This window comes from Monodelphis domestica, chromosome 8 (assembly GCF_027887165.1).
Source record: "Monodelphis domestica isolate mMonDom1 chromosome 8, mMonDom1.pri, whole genome shotgun sequence".
Classification (NCBI taxonomy): domain Eukaryota; kingdom Metazoa; phylum Chordata; class Mammalia; order Didelphimorphia; family Didelphidae; genus Monodelphis; species Monodelphis domestica.
Window position 1 is genome coordinate 30,991,089 of NC_077234.1, and position 19,122 is coordinate 31,010,210.

Below are 19,122 nucleotides of genomic sequence, written 5' to 3' on the forward strand. Positions count from 1 at the left end.
GAAATCAGATGCAAAATCCTGCTCAGTTTTCCTTATCATGGAGAGATATGAGAAAGAAAAAAGAAAAAGAAAAAGGGTTTCCTCTCCTTTCTTTCTAACTCTCCTTTCTCATTATAGGATGCAGAAAGTACATTTTTTTCTCTTCTTTTATTTCTGAAGATAATAAATTCATTTTTACCCAAGAGATCCTTAATTTAGAGTTTCAGAGGTGATGACTACAGAATTCCAAAGCTTTTTTTTTTTTGGGGGGGGGGTGGCTAGGTGTATGTGTGTTTGTGTAAGTCCTTCCTCTCCTTCACTTTGATTCAGAATGTAGCCTGACACAGTGAGACTGAGGTTCATATTCCTTCCCTGGTGATTTCTATCCTCATCACGTCTGGCAAACCATTCAACCTGTGTGAGCCTCAGTTTCCTCATAGGCAGAATAAAAGGATTAGACTACATGACCTCTGAGGTCCTTCCAGCTTGAGATCTATAATCCTATTATTTCAGATTGTTTTCCTCACCTACCTTCTATCACACACACATACACATACTCTGTCTCTCTGTCTTTTCTTATTCTCTTCTCTCTCTCCCTCCCCCTCTCTCTCTCTCTCTCTCTCCCTCCCTTTCTCTTTCTCTCTCTCTCTCTCTCTCTCCCTCTCTCTCTCTCTCTCTCTCTCTCTCTCTCTCTCTCTCTCTCTCTCTCTCTCTGTCTCCCTCTCTCTCTGTCTCCCTCTCTCTCTGTCTCTGTCTCCCTCTCTCTCTGTCTCCCTCTCTCTCTGTCTCTCTCTCTCTGTCTCCCTCTCTCTCTCTCTGTCTCCCTCTCTCTCTCTCTGTCTCCCTCTCTCTCTCTCTGTCTCCCTCTCTCTCTCTCTGTCTCTCTCTGTCTCTCTCTCTCTCTGTCTCCCTCTCTCTCTCTCTCTGTCTCCCTCTCTCCCTCTCTGTCTCTCTGTCTCCCTCCCTCTCTCTCTCTCTCTCTCTCTGTCTCTCTCTCTCCCTCTCTGTCTCTCTGTCTCCCTCCCTCTCTCTCTCTCTCTCTCTCTGTCTCTCTCTCTCTCTCTCTGTCTCTCTCTCTCTCTGTCTCTCTCTCTCTCTCTGTCTCTCTCTCTCTCTCTCTGTCTCTCTCTCTCTCTCTCTCTGTCTCTCTCTCTCTCTCTCTCTCTCTCTCTCTCTCTCTCTCTCTGTCTCTCTCTCTCTCTCTCTCTCTCTCTCTCTCTCTCTGTCTCTCTCTCTCTCTCCCTCCCTCCCTCCCTCACCTTCCCTCTCTCCCTCCTCCCTCCTTTCCTATCTTATTTGATCCTCCCAGCAACCCTGGGAGGTAGGTATCATTTTCTCCACTTTCTACCAATAGAATTTCAATGATTCAATGAAGGAGCTAAGCACCTTCCTGTTGACCCCAAAGACACAAGAAGGTACATTCCAAGTCAAATCCCGCACATCTCCTCTGAAATGGTCCCTTGGGAACATACCGTCAATACATACACATCAATTATTATAAATGTTAAAAGAAAAATGAAGCAAAACGCATCATCCAACCTGTATGGCTGCTCTCCAGTATGTGTCCTTAAGTGACGCGTTAGGTTTGCTGATCTTGGGAAAATCTTGCCACAATATCTGTTATTAAAAAATTTTTGTAATGAGAATGTCATCACTGTAGTCTTTTTTTTTACCCCATTTGACCTGCACAACAAACCAGATGCCTAATCCTAATGTAATTAATCCTGCATGTCTTCAGCATTTAAAATTTTTAAAGAAAAAAAACTGCCTTGGGCGATAAACAGTTCTCCACATGATAATAGCTCCATTCCTGGGTGGGGTGGAACGTGGGCACAAGTAAACAATTAAGGAAAATTGGCTTTTGTTGGGATGACCCCCAAACTCCATTTTTATTAACTCCACGTCCTCCCATTCACAAGGCTGAACTTGGAACGGATGGGAGGGGGAAATGATGAGTAGTTTGTGATTTCGGTCTGATGTGAACCGATTTCAAACGTTTCAACTCATTTTCCAAGTCAGGCAAAGTGACAATGAGCCGTACATTGAGCTGTATCAGATCAGACAAGACTCTAGGACCTCATCCATCAAGGTATGCTCCTATAAAAGCTTTCCTTGAAAGAAGGTGACATGTTTTCCAAAAGAACAGATAAATGGATATGCCTGCATCAGATAGCACAGCTCTCCTGGGGCAAGTCAGAAATGATAAAGTTAATTAGAACAAAAACAGGCTGCAGATTGCTAGGACCCTCTACCGGCACAGGTCATACGATTCCTTTACCAACATGGCGCACGGCTGGCTTTGCTCCTCCTTGTCATGACTGTTCGTCTCTGGCTGCCTGAGAATGGTAGGACTAAGATTTGTAATGAAAATAATTAACTAGGAGAGAAAATTCATCCATATCGAAGTGATGGGGAAATAGAAGCAGCAGAGAGAATGTAGACTATTTTCAGCTTCATTTATCCAAGCTTTGAGTAGCCTGGTTTCCATCCCTCACGTAATCTAGAACGCCATTTTCATGTCTCATTAAATAACGAGTCCTTTGAGAGACGACAGACCCGCCGTGATCTCTATTAATTATTCGATAAAGAATCATTTCCAAAGTAAACAAAGGGGAAGGATCTTAGGGAAGCCCAATATAACGAACTGGCAATTACCTGCAAGTATACCGTTCCTTGCCTTTCCGAAGCAGGTTCTCGGGCAGAGCGTTCGGAGGGGCTCTGAAGTTGAACATGGAGGGGACAGATTGGATGAGTTCGTTGCCTTCTGGTTTCAGAGCGCTAAAACTCTCAAGCTTCTCAGCCATATTTTCAATGGCGGACATCTGAGAATTTAAAAGTGCACTTCGATGAGTGGTCAGACACCTTTACTACCGCTAAAAGTCATGATGACCGTAAAGAATAATCTGGATACAATTCAAGGGTGACAGAGTGAGAGAGGAGCCCGTGTGTCATCAGCCCACTTGACTGGCACAACAAACTTTGGGAGGGGGCTAAGTCCTGAGCAGGACTGAGCCCAGATATTTCTACACTATTGGCCATCTTTTATATTCCTTTCATCTCTCTTCTGCCCTGCTCTGCTCCCATCTCCTTGTTAGTCTCTGTTGGGTGTTTTGGTCCAGATCTGTGACTTCATTCGTGTAGGAATGGGCTGGTGAGGACCCCCCACTCCAAACCAAGGCAGATCACTCTAAAAGTTGCCTGGAGCCCCAAGAGTGACTTGTCCAAGGTCACAAAAAAGGTGTCAGAGGCAGCTCTTGAACCCAGATCTTGCTGAAATGTTTCCTTTTGTGATTATCTTCCATTTATACTATACATATTTAAATGTAGATAGTTGTTTGCATGTGGAGTGACCCCCACTTCATAAAGGGCAAGTAATGGGGGGCTTTCTATATTTATACAGTGCCTGTCCCATATTAAGTCCTTAATAATATTTACTGACTGACCTTCTACATCCTAGCTGCTGTGCTTTCTATGGTGCTCCACCGCCCTTATCTTTGGTGCCATCTCAAGGGATGCTTTGGCCGCCATTTTTAAAAGCTAACATACTTGTGAGTATCCTCTGGACAGGATCCTCTCCTCTCATCCGCTCCTCCCAAAGTCATCCTAAGTGGCAGCTTCACTTAAGAAGAGACTCAGAACTCAGATTGGGGCAGGGAAGAAGGCAAATCTCAAAGCATGGCATCGAGTCACTCGTTTCTGCATTTTCCACATTCTAGTTCTCTGTAGTTCTTAAAGACAGTTCTACAAGGACCACTCAAGGACATAACGGAGACCAGCAAAGGAGGGAAGTAAGGGTTGGGGGTCAGGGGGAGGCACAAGATGGGGTACAAAAGTGACTTCCGACAAAGGAATGGCACCATTGGCCACATCGCAGCTGAGAGGTGCTATCGGGGAAGACAGGCACCAACTTCTTGAAGCCCAAGGGAGAAAGGAAAAAACATATTTCATATTTAAGTGGGAAATGAATGAAACGGAGGCTCTATAGACACAAGGCGACACAGGATGCCATTTGTTTCTGAAAGCAGACAGGGGCTATGGCAGGGTGAGCCGAATTCCATTCTCTCCTTACCAAGCAAATATCCTGGGCTTGATGGTCCAAATGACTATTCATGTTCTCGTTAGCTCTGGGTGATGGTCGTGCTCCCTCCGCCCCCCTTTCGCCCCTGGCCTGGCCTGCCCTCCCATTTCATGCTCAGACTCTTAATGCTAGCTACAAATTGCACCGTACAGGGTACCACTGCCAATTCGCCAAATGTCTTTCATCAAACACTGTGCAAAGAAAAAAAATCTCAGAGGGAAGTCAAGATACATTTACTTGTCAGACGGCAAATGTGAAAGCATGGCGAGGCAGTCGGGGCTCTAAGCTCAGGGGTTTGATTCATAATCACTCAGCTGCTAAAACATTCTCCACAGATGTGAGTGGACAGCACATTTGTCAATATGAAAGATTCTGACGTGTGCTGATCACAGGGCAGAGAGATGTGATGATGATGGCCCTCGGAGAGGGGGCGACTCCGGCTCGACAGAGACGTGGCATTAGCAGCCTCCCGTGCCCAGCCTCAGCCTCTTCCTAGATGCCCTTGGAGCCTGGGCATCCAAAACCCATCTGCAGCATTACTTGAGGACGGGATTTTTACTGCGCTGAATCTGTTTAGTTCTTCCTTGGAAAAATCCAGGGCCACATCCTACTCCTGGGGAAGAAACTCAGGGAATGGAAATGGCGTTTGGCCTTCCAGCTGGTCAGCGAGGACGAGCAAGAACGAGGGTGCTGGCAATCGTGTGGGGTTTTGCACTGGTGACGGCAATAAACCGTTTCAGTCACGTAGACTTAATATTTGAGTAAGTGATCAGTTCCCGCCTCCAGAAAGCTCACATTCCGGTGGGGGAGACAGCGTGTAAAAAGCGAGGTCCGTACAAGATAAATATGGAGCAGAGGGGGGTCCCCTGAGTTTCATTATCTCATGGTGCTAAATCATTTTAGGACCAACTACCTGCCCCGACTGCCACCCCAAAGACACGGATTCCAACAGTCATCCATCTCTGGGAAATACCTTCCATTTTACATTTTAAACTGCCTCATGGTGCCTCTTAACTGTCCTTAGTTCTGCTCTCCTAGTCCCACAAAGGAAAAGCATTCCAAGTTACTGAAGGCAATCGGCTGTTTTGGAAAAGGCTTCTTGCTTTAAGAGTGACTATTTAAGAATGTGACTATATATGCCTCAAACCTTTCCTGTTCTAAAAATCCTCTCACTGCAAGAAGAAATATTATGGGGCTGACTGCTGAATAATGGCATTCTGAAAGCAAACAGGGGAAAGAACAGAAGGAAAACTATTCTTTCCTTCCCCTCTCCCTATGCCCCCTTTTCTTCTTCTTTGGAGTTTGCCGGTGCAAAAATAAAAATGAGATGAAGGAGATGAGATAGGAAAGATGGAGTTGTAGAAAGAGCAAAGGACAGATGATTACTTACACACATACTCTCTGTCTCTCTGTCTCTCTCTCTCTCTCTGTCTCTCTCTCTCTGTCCCTCCCTCTCTCTCTCCCTCTCTCTTTCCCTCTCTCCCTCTCTCTGTCTCTCTCTCCCTCTCTTTTTCTCCCTCCCTCCCTCTCTATCTCTCTCTTGCTTTCTCTTTCTCTGTCTCTATCTCTCCCTTGCTCTCTCTCCCTCTCTCTCTGTCTATGTCTCTTTCTGTGTGTGTGTCTCTCTCTCCCTCTCTCTCTTGCTTTCTCTCTTTCTCTCTCTCTTTCTCTCTCTCTCCCTCTCTTTCCCTCCCTCCCTCTCTCTGTCTCTTGCTTTCTCTTTCTCTGTCTCTATCTCTTGCTCTCTCTCTCTCTCCCTCTCTCTGTCTATGTCTCTTTCTGTGTGTGTGTGTCTCTCTCTCCCTCTCTTTCTTGCTTTCTCTCTTTCTCTGTCTCTATCTCTCCCTTTCTCTGGCTCTCCCTCTCTTTCCCTCCCTCCCTCTCTCTGTCTCTCTCTCTCCCTCTCTTTTTCTCACTCTCTCTCTCCCTCCCCCCCCTCAATTCATAAAAGTTAAATCCTGCCCTTCATCTTTATTCATGTTTGCCATGTTACTAGTTTACCTCACTTTCCCAAAAGCTGGCATTCCTCCAATGGAAGGAGGGAGCCAAGGTTTGCCAAGGGAACAGAAGGGACACCCCAAGGTGACTCTAACTCTAGACGCCCAGCCTCTCCTGGCATCCAGACCTTTCTCACCATGGAACCAAAGATAAGGCTATTTGTTCCCTGAGGGGAAGGATAATGATCTACGTAGGTACTAGGAAGTTTGGGGACATACATTCTACCAAGTAATTTAAGAGCTAACACCCAATGAGATCTGGCATCTTGGAGGAATGGCACTGAACAACAGCCAGTGATTTGGATAGTTTTCTGTAACTTACATGACAATATGATGAGGAGAAAGAAAAGGAAAAGAATAAATAAGAAAAGAAGGGGAAGCAGGGAGAAGGGGAAAAAAAAAGGAGAAAAGAGGAGATGGAGAAAGAGGCCAGAAAAGAGGAAGACAAGATGGAAATGGAGGCAGAAAAGGAAGAGGAAGAGAAGAAGTTCGGGCACAAGTCACACTATATATTCAGAAATGTCACTGCTTTGTCATCCATTAGTCTTCTAATCTCTGATCAGTAAATGACTCTACATGGAATATTTTCTTATTTACACGTATATAACAGTTGTTGATGCTATCAGCAACTAGACCCTGGAAAAGGAAGTTGTTTCACTCCCCTTCTTGGCCCCTAAGAGGCTATTAACCTTATATTGACGCAAACTCATATGTAGTCACAATTCCCAGCTCCTGCCCCCAAATGCAGACGTTAGTCTGATAAAATGAGCACTTTTATAAACATTTCAGCAGGCAAGATAGCAACAGGGCCCAGAACATTTATCTTAAAATTTATTATACAGCAGCTGAAAATTAGTGACATAAATAGAGTACTTTCCCTTTAAAACGATGATCGTGATAAGCTGATTACATATAACGATGGCCCCAACGGTGCCATGAATTACATGACCTTGGCTTTCACAAATTGGATGACTTCGGGTGTTATCTTAAAACAACCAACTCTCAGAAATAACTTATGGGAAAAGTTTGTCCATCTTAGTTTTCTATTTTTATTTGCTTCATATCTTGACAAATCTCAGCATCGTGACCATGAAATTTAAGCATTTATTTAAAAAACAGGAACAAATATCGACCTTCTTTGTGGAATTACTTTCACAATCATAATTATGAAATTGTTTGGATTTTGTGAACACAGAGAAGTGAGTAAAAGCAACTATCCATTATGTCTAGCCATTCGTGTTTAATATTATATATCCAGTGATTCTGATGTTAGTGGGGCCAAGTGATCTGAAATAATTTCTAAATAAGTTCAGTGGCAAGGAGCATAATGTTAACAATCAAAGGAAGCATAGGAGAAATGAGATCGCAACTAGCTGTTTAACTACGAGAGGCAGCTTTAATCAACAGAACTAGAAGGGCACCCAAGAAGCCTTCTGCCCAAAAGGCTCTCCCCTGCTATCTGCCATGTTGTTCAAATGTCACTGTTCTATTTTTTTCCCCTTTGGTTGTGAAGGCTTTCTGGTCATTCAGTCCCCCATTAAATAAAAAATTACCCTAGCACATGCTGACACTTTAAATTTAAAAATGCCAACCTCTTAGAGAAAAAAGATAGGGAGAGCTAGAAAACTGGTACTCTGAGGGAGAGCAATGGGCATTTGCTGGCAGCAAAGGTGGGAAGAGACCAAAGGCAGAACTGATCCACTTTACAACATTTTTAAAAATTCTAATTTAATTTAAATTTAGGAAATCTCATCTTAGTCTTTGAATGACAAGTATCTAAAACACTCTTACAATTTTAAATCACCAAAAAGAAAAAAAAAATCTAGATAAGAGAAACCAACATAAACCCAAAGAAATAGATTGGCACTCATGAGTTCTCGCTTGGAATGAGGCTCATTATTACCCTTCTGGTATTTTAACAAGATGAGGGATCTCTATCTATCATGGCGGTCTTTTGCATTCTCCTGAATTAAAATTGGAACTTTGAGGAAGAGGGTGGAGGGAATGGAGGGTTGGAATATTTGCAGAAGACTTAACTTCTCGTGTGTTCATTTCCTCAAGACATATTTGGGGGCAGGCAATTACCTCGATTCTAGTTCTAACAAAATATGCCTGTACCACAAGTTCATCAACTGAGGGTAGGGCATCTCTGGAAACAGTTGCTTATTCTCTAACTGACTCTAGAGCAGAGTACACAAAATACTCTACGGCTGTTAAGTGGGTATTTAAAACAATCTTGGTTTGGTATTCCAAAAAGCCAGAAGCCCATTTTGCCCTAGGATGGCTTTGACCATAAATGCTAATATCAGTTTGTAAACCGTCTCTTACTTCTAGACTAGCAAAAGCATCGTTTAGATTCTAATCCTACAGTGCACAGAGCTCACCTTTGGCAACAGCCTAGATAGGACCTTGGGCTCCCAGGAAGATTCCTTGACTAACGGTGGGATCTCCTGTGCTTGAGGGACTTATTTTGTGAACCCCCAAGTGTAAGGCATTACATCTATCCCTAATATATTTCATAGCACCAACTCCCAACAGGTCTTTCTGGCTCCCCTAGCCTCTGTTATTAATGCTCTCTCCTTGACATTCCTGCAAATAAAATGGTTCATACTCTGTACTTACTCATCTGTGCCCATGCTGTATCCCTCTACTCTGCTCCCAGAGGAAAGGAACTGTTTTCTCTCTGCTACTCTATCCATCTCTAGGACCTAGACTCACATATTGCCTCATATACAGTCAATGTTTAATAAATGCTTGTTGGATGAAATCGGACTGTATAAAATGGTCTTGGGAGACCGGAAGACTTCCCAGATCAGTCTGGAATGACTTAAAAATAGCTCACACTCTGGAATAATTTTTAATCACAATTCATTAAACATTGAATAATAAAATCAAGGGATTTTCGCTTGGGAAACCTACGTAGGTTGTGTTTTGTTTTTTTAAACTGTTCACAGAAGCTACATCGTTGCGCAGAAAAGTACATATGGTGCTTGTCAGGGCACCGTGATTTAGAGTGTAAGTTACTTTGTTCGTTCTTAATTTATGGTACCGCGGTGCATTGTTTTAATCAAAAATATAAGTAGGAAACTTACCCAAGTTCTCTGATCAGGCAGTTGGAACTGGGAGCAAAATTGAAACAAAAACAAAAAATTACTTTTATGTTGGCACCCTCATTGCAATTGATCTGAGCAATTAACACTTCACTTGGTATTTGCTATTTATCATGAAATAACTGTGGCAAGAATCAGAGAATCTCAAAATGTTGCCACTATAACCTTCCATGGCTACCCTTGAGGCTTCTAAGTCGCATTTCAGAATGGAGTGAAAATGAGTGCCACCCCCTACTCTGAGAAAATGACAAGGCAAAGGGAGTCATTCCAAATTGGGGGGGGGGGGCTGATCTTATTAGCACTGATTAATTGCACAGTGATTTGCCCACTCCAGGCTCAACTAATTGTCCAGGCATCAGATTTTTCACTTGCAAATTAAGTTACAAGAAACCACGTCCACTATTTTGCATCCTTTTTTAGCAGAATCATGAAAAAAGACAACGGAGGATGAGGCATAACATGAAGGGAATAATTCATGCACAGTATGTGTGTCCCTCAGTTGTAGCTTTTGAACAACCAGAATCTCTCATTAAAAAAAAAAGCCAAAGATTTGGAAAGGCTGAGTTGGGCTCTGATAGGATACTCTCCCCCAAATTTCAAGGGATTAAATGTTTTTCAGGTGGCAGAGCTAGGAGGACTACAGTTAGGGAGAGGCTGAGAAAGCTGCCAGGTGAGCATGGCTTAATGGACCAGAAAGCACCCATCTTGTGGCAGGAGTGAGTTAATTTTTGTTGTTGATCCCCAGAGCCTAGTGGCGACACATTATAGGTGTGTAACAAAAGATGGAAGTGACTTGCCAAGGGCTGTACAAGTGCTAGAGCAGCTAGGTGGTTCAGCAGATAAAAGGCTGGGCATGAAGACAGGAAGGTCTGAATTAAAATCTAGCCTCAGACACTTACTAGCTTTGTGATCCTAGACAAGTCACTTAACCCTGTCTGCCTCAGTTTTCTCATCTGTAAAATGAGTTGGAATAGGAAATGGCCAACCGCTCCAGTATCCTTGCTAAGAAAAACCCCAAACGAGGTCACAAAGAGTCAGACACAACTGAAATGATTAAACAACAACATACCAGTGACAGTCTCCTTGCAGTGGAAACTATGGAGTCTTAAAATGCCAAGGAGAAAAAAATCTCAGATTATAAAAGGCAAATTTTCCAAGAGGAAAACAGAAGTGAAAGGCTGGAGAATTACAGAAGTTCTGCAGAGAAGGATCTTTCCCAGTTTGGGAAGAGAAGAGCTAACCCAAGATCAAGACCGGAGGCTAGATTATTCAGTCACAGATGAATGGAGAAAAAACAGTCTGGGCTTCCCCAGATTGGCACAGCAGTGGGACAGTGGGAAAAGAAGTGATATCCGAAATTCCCCATCCTAAAACCCAAACCTCTGGGATTAAAGAGCTTTGTAAAAGCCATAGAAACAAGAGGCCAAGATGAGAGAAGATGTGGGAGGTTTATGGACCACTCAGGTGGGCTAGAAGGGGCACACCTTTCCTTGCTCCGAGGATTTCATTTGTATTCTTTTAAAAACTACATCTGAATGATATAATCTTATTTCTCCTAAGCCCCCATGCTTGCACCTGTCCTTTATAGTTCCTCGAGTCCCTTGGTTCATACCATGAGGGTCCAGGCAGCTCTGGAAGAGGAGGACCTTTCCCCAGTTGGGGCCAGGATCCCAACCAGCCAGCCCATTTTTAGAGAGCTGTGTCTCTCTTACTAGAAGCATAATCTGTCATCATTTATGACTACGCTTCCAAGAGGAGAATTATCATAAACTTGAGACCTTTGAAACCTGCCTCTTCAGACCACAAGCCTAGAAATGTCTAGAGTTACAGGTCTGAATCATAAAGGATCATCCAGAAAATAAAGTTAAACATTACCCTTCCCTCAATGTGCACCCTGATGGCAGCCGGGAATCATGAAGCACCGGTGCTAAGGGAGATGAGTGGGCAAAGGACAGCAATAGAAGTCGTGGGATCTTTTTTTATTATTTTATTTTTTTATGTCAGGCTTAGTGAAAACTAGATCCAGGGAACACAAAATGCCTGAAAATACGCCAAGCTCAGGAAAACATGGAATCATTAATGAAGTGTCCTTAAAAAAACAAAAGGAGAAGAATGGCTCCCATTATAAATCTAAACTGGAATTGTCCTAGTCTGCAAAATTGTCAACCCACTTGAGCTCAAAGATTATAGAAATCAGCACAGGGACAAATGAAACCCACAGATCTGAACATCTCCTCTTATCACTGATTGCTCCATTTTTTCCAAACAACATCTCTATTTCATGGGGTCTCCCTGTTGCTTTTCCTTTATAGCCCAGCCCTTAGCACAGTGCCTGGCACATGGGAGTCACTCGGTAAAAGCCTGTTACTTTGATACTGTCCATCATTACTTGTAATAAACCTGCAGGTTTGCAGATCAAAGGCAGAAATGTCAATGATCCTTTAATGGCTCTACAGCTAAGCAAACACTAGGTAAGAATTAAACTACTGGCTCAGGTTCTACTCATTATAGCATCCCATATTTCTCTCTGTTATCTGGTCCGTGTATCCAATAAACCCATGGATTTATTGGCCAGAAACATCTTTTAATTTCCAAAGCCTGTATTTTTCCTTCGTAACAATCATTCCTTCTATTAGGGCAGCTTCTCCCCCCATCCTAAGACTTTTTCAGGAGGTCGTCAACGTCAAAACTATTTTATAGTAATATTAAGATGTCATTTGCCCATTAAAGTACGCCTCCATTTTCCAGGTACCCAACTAAGCCAGATTTTCTCATATGCTTCAACCAAAACAATATATTGCAACAGAATGAATGCAGAAGCAGATATGAGAATCCACCTGTCGCCTACTACGTCAAACCTTCTATTTGGAAAAATATAAAAGGATGCCACTCCTCTCATTTTCTGAAAATTGTTACTTTTTTTTTCATTTAAAATGTCATATTCACTTGAAGCAGGTTTATTTTGATGATTTTAAATGAATAATTTAATAAGTAATTGTTTTAAAGTTATCACTTTTTAACGTGGTCAATGTCAATAGCTATGATTTACATAAACAAAAGTTCTTTAGGGTCTTTGGTAATTTTTGGGAGTATAAAGTATAAGTGACACAGTGGATAAAGGATTGGATTTTGAGTGAGGATGACCTGAGTTCAAATCCAGCCTTAAATAATTACCCAAAGCTAGGTATTTAACCTCTGTCTGTCTCTGTTTTTTCATTTGCTAGAAAGGAATATGCTAATAATAGCATCTACTTCCCAGGGTTGTTGCGAGGATCAAATGAGATATCTTTTAAAACTACTTAAAGCACAGTGCCTGGCACATAGTAGGTGCTTTAAAATGTTTCCTTCCTTCTTTCCTTCCTGAGCCCGAAGACTTTGAGAATCACTGATCTAAGGAATTTATTTTTATATAGTTTCCTTTTTGATCCTAAAAAATTCTGAAATTGAAGGCATATGGCAGAGTGAGGAATCATATTGGGGAGCCTGAAGGTTCAAGTCCCATCTCAACTTAACGTTTGACCCTAGACAGGTAATTTCACCTCTCATTGCCTCAAAAATTTTTCTAAGATCATAAATTGCTGAGAAGGTGCTACTGGGGTTCACTCTATCCTGAAGAATTCACAGCTCTTCAACCATAATAACCACAAATGCAGACATTAATTCTCACACCCAAGTAACTACAGCAGTTATTTCTTTATTAGTTTCTTTGTTTATAGATAAGAAAATTGAGCTGCAGGTTAATTATTGGCTGGAAGTCAGATAGTAAGCATAGAGCAGAGACTGAAATCCAGGTTCTTTGCGCCCAACCAAGGTGTGTTCATTCTCCTCTGGGAAAGGGAAGTTAGGTGATAAATGGGTCTACTGCATCTACCTCAGTACCGCAGCGACTATCTCCTTCAAGGCAATCTGTAGACTTTGGTCTAGAAAACTGAACAAATACTTCTTATTTTCCTCCGGTGTTGGTATGTTTAAGGCACGTGACCATTACCAGTGTTCCCATCTTTTCCTCCTTTACTAGTATATACACTCATTCAGGACAGAGACCTGGGATTCTGTCTAATTTAGCTTTTTTTTTTTTTTTTAAACTCTGGTACCTAATAGAGTGTTCTATTTACTAAACACTTAAAGTTTGGGAAAAATGAGTGAATGGCATTTTGCAACTTCTATCTAGTCTCTCCCTCTATATCTGCATTCCCTCCTAGTAGGTGACTATGAAGACCTATTAGGTACCCTTTCCAGCCCTAAAAAAACTCCATAGTCCAGTCCTGCTCCACCATTCTCCAAGAGGGAAAGAATTAAGAGGAGCTGAGAGGGAAGGGGGCACCCCATGGACCTGTGTAAGCATGTCACTGAAGTTGAGGATGGCTCCTCATGTTCCCCCTTCTCTAAGGCTAATAGTCCAAAGTCTTTGAGTAGGGTACATTGTATATGAGAGAAGAAGGGCTTCTCTCTCTTCTGAACCCCCAAAGCATGTGAGACCAGAGGAAGAAAAGCCCTGAGAACTTTTCTTAACATTTTAAGGAATATATTTTAGAGGAGGAAATAGGCTGGATTTGTAAAATGTATAAATAGAACCCAATAAGTAAAATAAAATCTAGGACAATAGCGTATAACAGAGCTAGAAAGAAGCTTAGATGTCATCTATTCCAAGCCCGTCATTTATAAGGTGAGTGAAAATGGGTAAAAACTGAAGTCCCGTCAGTAAGTGACTTGTCTAAAGTCAGATGGGAAGTAAATAAGAGATGGAATTCCAACCCAGAGTCCCTGATTCCAAATCCAGGGTTCTATCCGTACTCTCCAGTTTGGGTGAATTACTATATTTCAGTGGATTAGAAAGAATACATAAAATGTTTGAGTTAAGAGAAATGTTAGAGATCAGGGAAGCCAAGTCTCCCATTTTATAGACAAAGAAATGGGGGTCTAAAGGGATTAAGTGTTCATTTGTTCTTACTGTACACACGCAGCTTAGACTAGGATCTGGGGCTGCCGTCACCATGTTGCCTGTCATTGACATGGTAGTTTTCACCTAGAACCAACCGTGAATCACTAAAAATCGGATCATTGGATTTTTTTCATTAAGTTCTAGAACCATTGAGTGCAAAAACTTCCAGAAAAGCAATGAACAAGGAGGTCACTTTTGGGAGATCTACTTTGGGAGGTTATATAAAGACATGTAATTTGAAACAGCTGAAAGGTAAAATGTTGACAAATACAAACTGGTGAATATGCATGCTATTCTAAGAGAGGAAGAGCATTTTTCCTGAAATTTCTTTTCTGAAAAAGTAAATCTCTAATGCAGCATATTGTTGCCTGATGCTCCAGGTTAAAAATTATTGTTAAAATGGAAAAGAAACAGAGAGAGTTATTGTAAAATGTATGAGTCAGTTGTTCAAAGGGTTGCTATCGGATGAAAATATTTGTAAATCAGGTAGGAATTTCTGCAGAGCTCCTTATTACACTAACCAGCTCATACCTTGGCTCTCCTTTAAATAGGAAGTAGGGCCATGGTTATAAAAAAGTGACAGAGGTGAACAAGAGAGCATTTCTTGGGTGCATACCTCTATATCTTTACTCTCTATAACTTCCTAAGATCATTTACGGTGTCTTCTAAAGTGGAAGGGAAGGACTAGCTTTAAGTTAGATATGCCATTTTTACATATTAACCATTTGAATTATTATTAGTCATAAATTATTATGTCATAAAGTATTAGTTAATTACGTTAATTAATTGATTTACTCCATTTCTAAGAAATGCCTTAAAGATGCTGCTTATTATCTGAGGATGAGAAATGTCATCTTCAATTTTAAAGTACAAAAGCAAAGACTATAGAATTTCATGGTTCTATTTCCTCAGCTGTAAAATAAAACAATACTTAACTTCCTTCAAAGCAGAGCCAGCTTCTCCATGAGCCCTTTTCTCTTCACTCCCACTCCCAAGCCTTTTTGAAATAATGCAAAACCATTTGGTATTATGTTGTGCAGATAGGAGTTTACTTATTAGCTTTTTGTTGTGTCCCTTCAGTAGAAGGAAAGACCTTGGATGGCAGAATTGTTTCCTTTTTGCTTCTCTTTCCCAATACCTCAGCAGAGAACAAGAACTTGAGAAATGCTTGATGAATTGAAATGAAAACTTGGGGAAAACGCTTGTTGAAACAATTAAAAAACTAGAGATAAACTAATAATTCATCTATGAGATCTTCCCTTGCTAGGCAGTGAGGAACTAGAAGCCTGGTCTTACTTTCAATCAGTAAATACCCAGGTTGTTTACCTGTTGGAGGCTAAGGAAATGAGCATGTTCTGTTCCAAAGACCAGATAAAATGCCTTTATCATCTACATCTGGGATCCTTAACCTTTTTTTTTTTACATGGATCCCTGGGGCAGTCTGGTGAAATCCAATGGATCCCTCCTCAAAAAAAATTTTTTTTAAATAAAAACTTTTAAATAAAAATTATTTTAATTAATATTTAAATTTTTTAAAAATAATTTTAATTATTTTCACTATAAAAGTAATTACTTTAAAGTATTTTAAAAATAAAATACTTAGAATTATAAAGAAAACCAATTATACTAAAATGAAAATAATTTTTCTTCCCATCCAAATTCATTGGACTGTCTGAAATCTTCCAGTTTAAGAAACCCTGCTCTATGGAAACATTGTTCTAGGTAGAACGATTTCCTGTTTTCTCCAGCAGCAAAAGAAAAAATAAAAATACCCTCAGTAGTCCAGGTCAAGCTATGAGAAGATGATGATCTTTTCCTTTCTATCAGTAAAGCTTAAAATATAACCCTGGGATCCCAACCTAACCCTATCCCTTTGTACCTTGAACTATGTTCAATCCAAATAAGACAGTAGCTCTCTAGGCTGCCAAGAATAGACTCTACAGTAACATCGAGGCCTTGTTTTTTACATGAATATTTACTTTTTTTCTTCATTAAAGAGATTCGGTTTGAATTCTGCTCGAATTTCCTGTGTTCTTCCGCAAGAGCGTCATAGGAAATCCTCATGTTCTCAAGATTTCTTTCATTTCTTTGCATCTGCTTTTCAAAATCAGCAAGTTAGTTTACATGTTCTATATCTCAAATCCAAAAATACTTACTTGTGGATGAAATAAGAATCCTGGGGAAGGTCTCAAGTATTTCTCTTTCAGAGCTTCAAGTGGGTCCGTGAGCTTTCTTTTCTCTACCCTGAAAGGTTAAAATTACATTTGCTGGTGATGAATCCGTCTCATATATCAATCAATGCTTAAGCACCTGACATTTAAAACAGCTTATAATAAACCAAGGGAGAGATTTCTGGGAAATACACAAAAAAAAATCCAAAGAGATCTGCTGCTGGGATTTCCACGTGGGCACGTCTCTTATTAGGAAAACAAGTCGGTAGAGATCCAAAGGGAGAAGATCCCACTAGGAATGGAAAAATCCAGCCATGGTAACCGTAGAATGGGAAAGCCCAGTGAATCACTAAGCCGGATAGATTTGTCACTGAAGAAGCACTTTCCCAATGAGAATTTATATGAGAAATGCTTTGAAATAGTACAGATGAGTACAGCTAGTCTGAGGAGGAGGAGGGCAGTTTTGACTGGTACCACGAGGCATGTCATCCTCCTCCTGACCCTCACACCCTTACCAAGGTAGCCAATGGCTTCTTTCTGCTTTCTTCACTTCTGCACTGACCACTCAGCAAAGAAACCAGAGGGAGGAGATGGGGATGAGAAGCTGAAGTCAAACTATTGGGTCGTCTCTTCTTCTGCGCCAATCATTATCCATTAATAATATCCAAATATTCATTATCCAATGATGATATCTTTTATTTTTCATGCTTTCTCAATGGAGAAAATGGCACATGACACTGGACTGAATTAGACTAATCCCTCCCCTTTTTTTTCCTTTCCATTTCAAAACTCTTGTACAAGGACATAATTTTTTTTTTAATTTTCTTTAAAATAGAAGGAAATCTCCTTGAGTAGAGATTTGGGGAGGGGAGAGGTAGTACTTGGTATAACTAGCACACAGTAGAGGGCTCTGAACCTAAAAGCAGCTTAATAAATGCTTGGGGAATTCAATCATCAGATCAATACCATGATCGGGGCCAAGTCTGGGATACGTAGGGATGGACGATGGCTGGAGAATCTGCTAAAGATGAAGCAATGGCTATGTGTGTGGCTGAAGAGGGAAGATGGGCTGCCATATTGGAGGTGAAGGTATTAATGGAGCTGGGGAACTGCAAAAGCTTATAGAGGAGCAGAAGGCTTATGGCATTAAGAGAACAGAAGAGCAAGAAATGGAGCCTTCCAAGGCTTCCTCCTGAGAGTCAACCTAGAAATAATGTTGACCAAAAAACACAATTGAAAGGGCAAACAAACAATCTATATGCACTCCTCAAGGAACTTTCCTCCTAATGATGGGGCTTTGTGGGATTTAAGTTAGGGTAATTTGAAAGAACCGAAAACTTATCAAAACTCGTTTTCCAGTTGTGTTTTCTGATCTTCTTAGATGAATTTTAAAGGGCTAGCTTACTCTATAATAGGGATCATCCACTCCTGACATTTTATAAATAATATTGCTAATTTGTCAGTCAAATTCAAACAAAAGCACAGAACAGAGAAAGGCATCCTCTTGATTAAAACTGAGCATATATTATACTGTGTCTGCATGTGTGTATAAATGTGTGTATATATTGTGTATATAATTTCCAACATTATTGGAATGGGAGTAGGGAGGAGAAACTGTAACCTTTCATAGAAAAGGGCCCCTCTATCCTCTGCCAGGATTTGTATTTCTGATGTGGAGAACATAAAACCTTCTCTTGATAAACAGGAATTAACTCACATACATAAATGCTTTGTCTAAAGAGAGCCTAGAAAAACATTCTTTGTAAATTCCAATAATTCTTGAGAGCATAAAAAATTCATGCAACATAAAAGAAATGTGAGGCCTAAGACATATTCTACTCTGAACAGAAAAATCGTAGGCTAGGAGAACAAATTCTTACATGTAAGATTTGATTTATTAGCCAGAATCCTTTATTAAAAATGCAATGTTTGGAGATGCAGATGAAGAATTTAGATAATGGATGTTTATCTCCATCATTTTAACCATAATAAATGGACCTGGTATTTTTTTAAATGGATCATCCACATTATATACAAAAGGTTTTTATGGCTAATATTTCATTTCTGCAGCACTCCTAGAAGATTTATTTAGAAATACGGTATGACTAGCACTCATTAGTGATGTGAAGGCCAACTAATAAAGTTCAGATTGGCACTGACATCCACATCACCTTATTTCAAATAACTTGACCCATTGAAGCATTCCCACATATCTGGGTTAATCCTTCAGGGTCCACAACCTTCAGCCACCTGACAGTGTATTTTAAACAGAATTTTTCTATAAATTCCTCTCAGTAAAGTGAGTGCTCAAAAAACTAGATTTACTGTCAAAGGAAAAAAAAACATGGAAGGTATTTCAAATTCTGAGTATTCATGTCTTGCCATATCTCAGTGATGGATTATATCAACTTAACAGTATTTTGATGGCACCACATGTTGGGTTCCAGGGAGACAGAGACAGAAACAGAAAGGAGGAGGGAGGAAGGGAGAGAGACAGAGACAGAGAGACAGAAAGAGAGGAAAGAGAAAAAGACAAAGAGGAGAGAAACAAAGGGAGAGGGAGGGAGGGAGGGAGGGAGGAAGGGAAGGAGGGAGGGAGGGAGGGGGAGGGAGAGAGAGAGAGAGACAGAGAGAGAGAGAGACAGAGAGAGAGAGAGAGAGAGAGAGAGAGAGAAAGAGAGAGAGAGAGAGAGAGAGAGAGAGAGAGAGAGAGAGAGAGCAAGAGGAGAGAAACAGAGGGAGAGAGGAAGAGAGAAAGGGAGAGAGAGCAAGAGGAGAAACAGCAAAGAGAGAAAGAAGAGAGAGAGAGAGCAAGAGGAGAGACAGGAAAGAGAGCAACAGGAGA

At 41.0% G+C, this 19,122-nt stretch overlaps 1 protein-coding gene across 14 annotated transcripts in view; it reads right to left on the minus strand.

Moving 5' to 3' along the window:
• Positions 1–19,122, minus strand: part of MECOM (MDS1 and EVI1 complex locus) — a 711,707-nt gene that overhangs the window by 16,683 nt on the left and 675,902 nt on the right. For 9 of the 14 annotated variants that reach the window (XM_056808208.1, XM_056808204.1, XM_056808207.1 and 6 more), the window contains 4 exons: positions 16,263–16,350; positions 9,147–9,173; positions 2,635–2,801; positions 1,519–1,596 (listed from right to left, as the gene is read on the minus strand). In XM_056808208.1, the coding sequence (XP_056664186.1) occupies positions 1,519–1,596; positions 2,635–2,801; positions 9,147–9,173; positions 16,263–16,350 (360 nt within the window). The remainder of the gene's footprint in view (positions 1–1,518; positions 1,597–2,634; positions 2,802–9,146; positions 9,174–16,262; positions 16,351–19,122) is intronic. The other 5 variants (XM_056808210.1, XM_056808206.1, XM_056808209.1 and 2 more) reach the window with 1 other exon arrangement.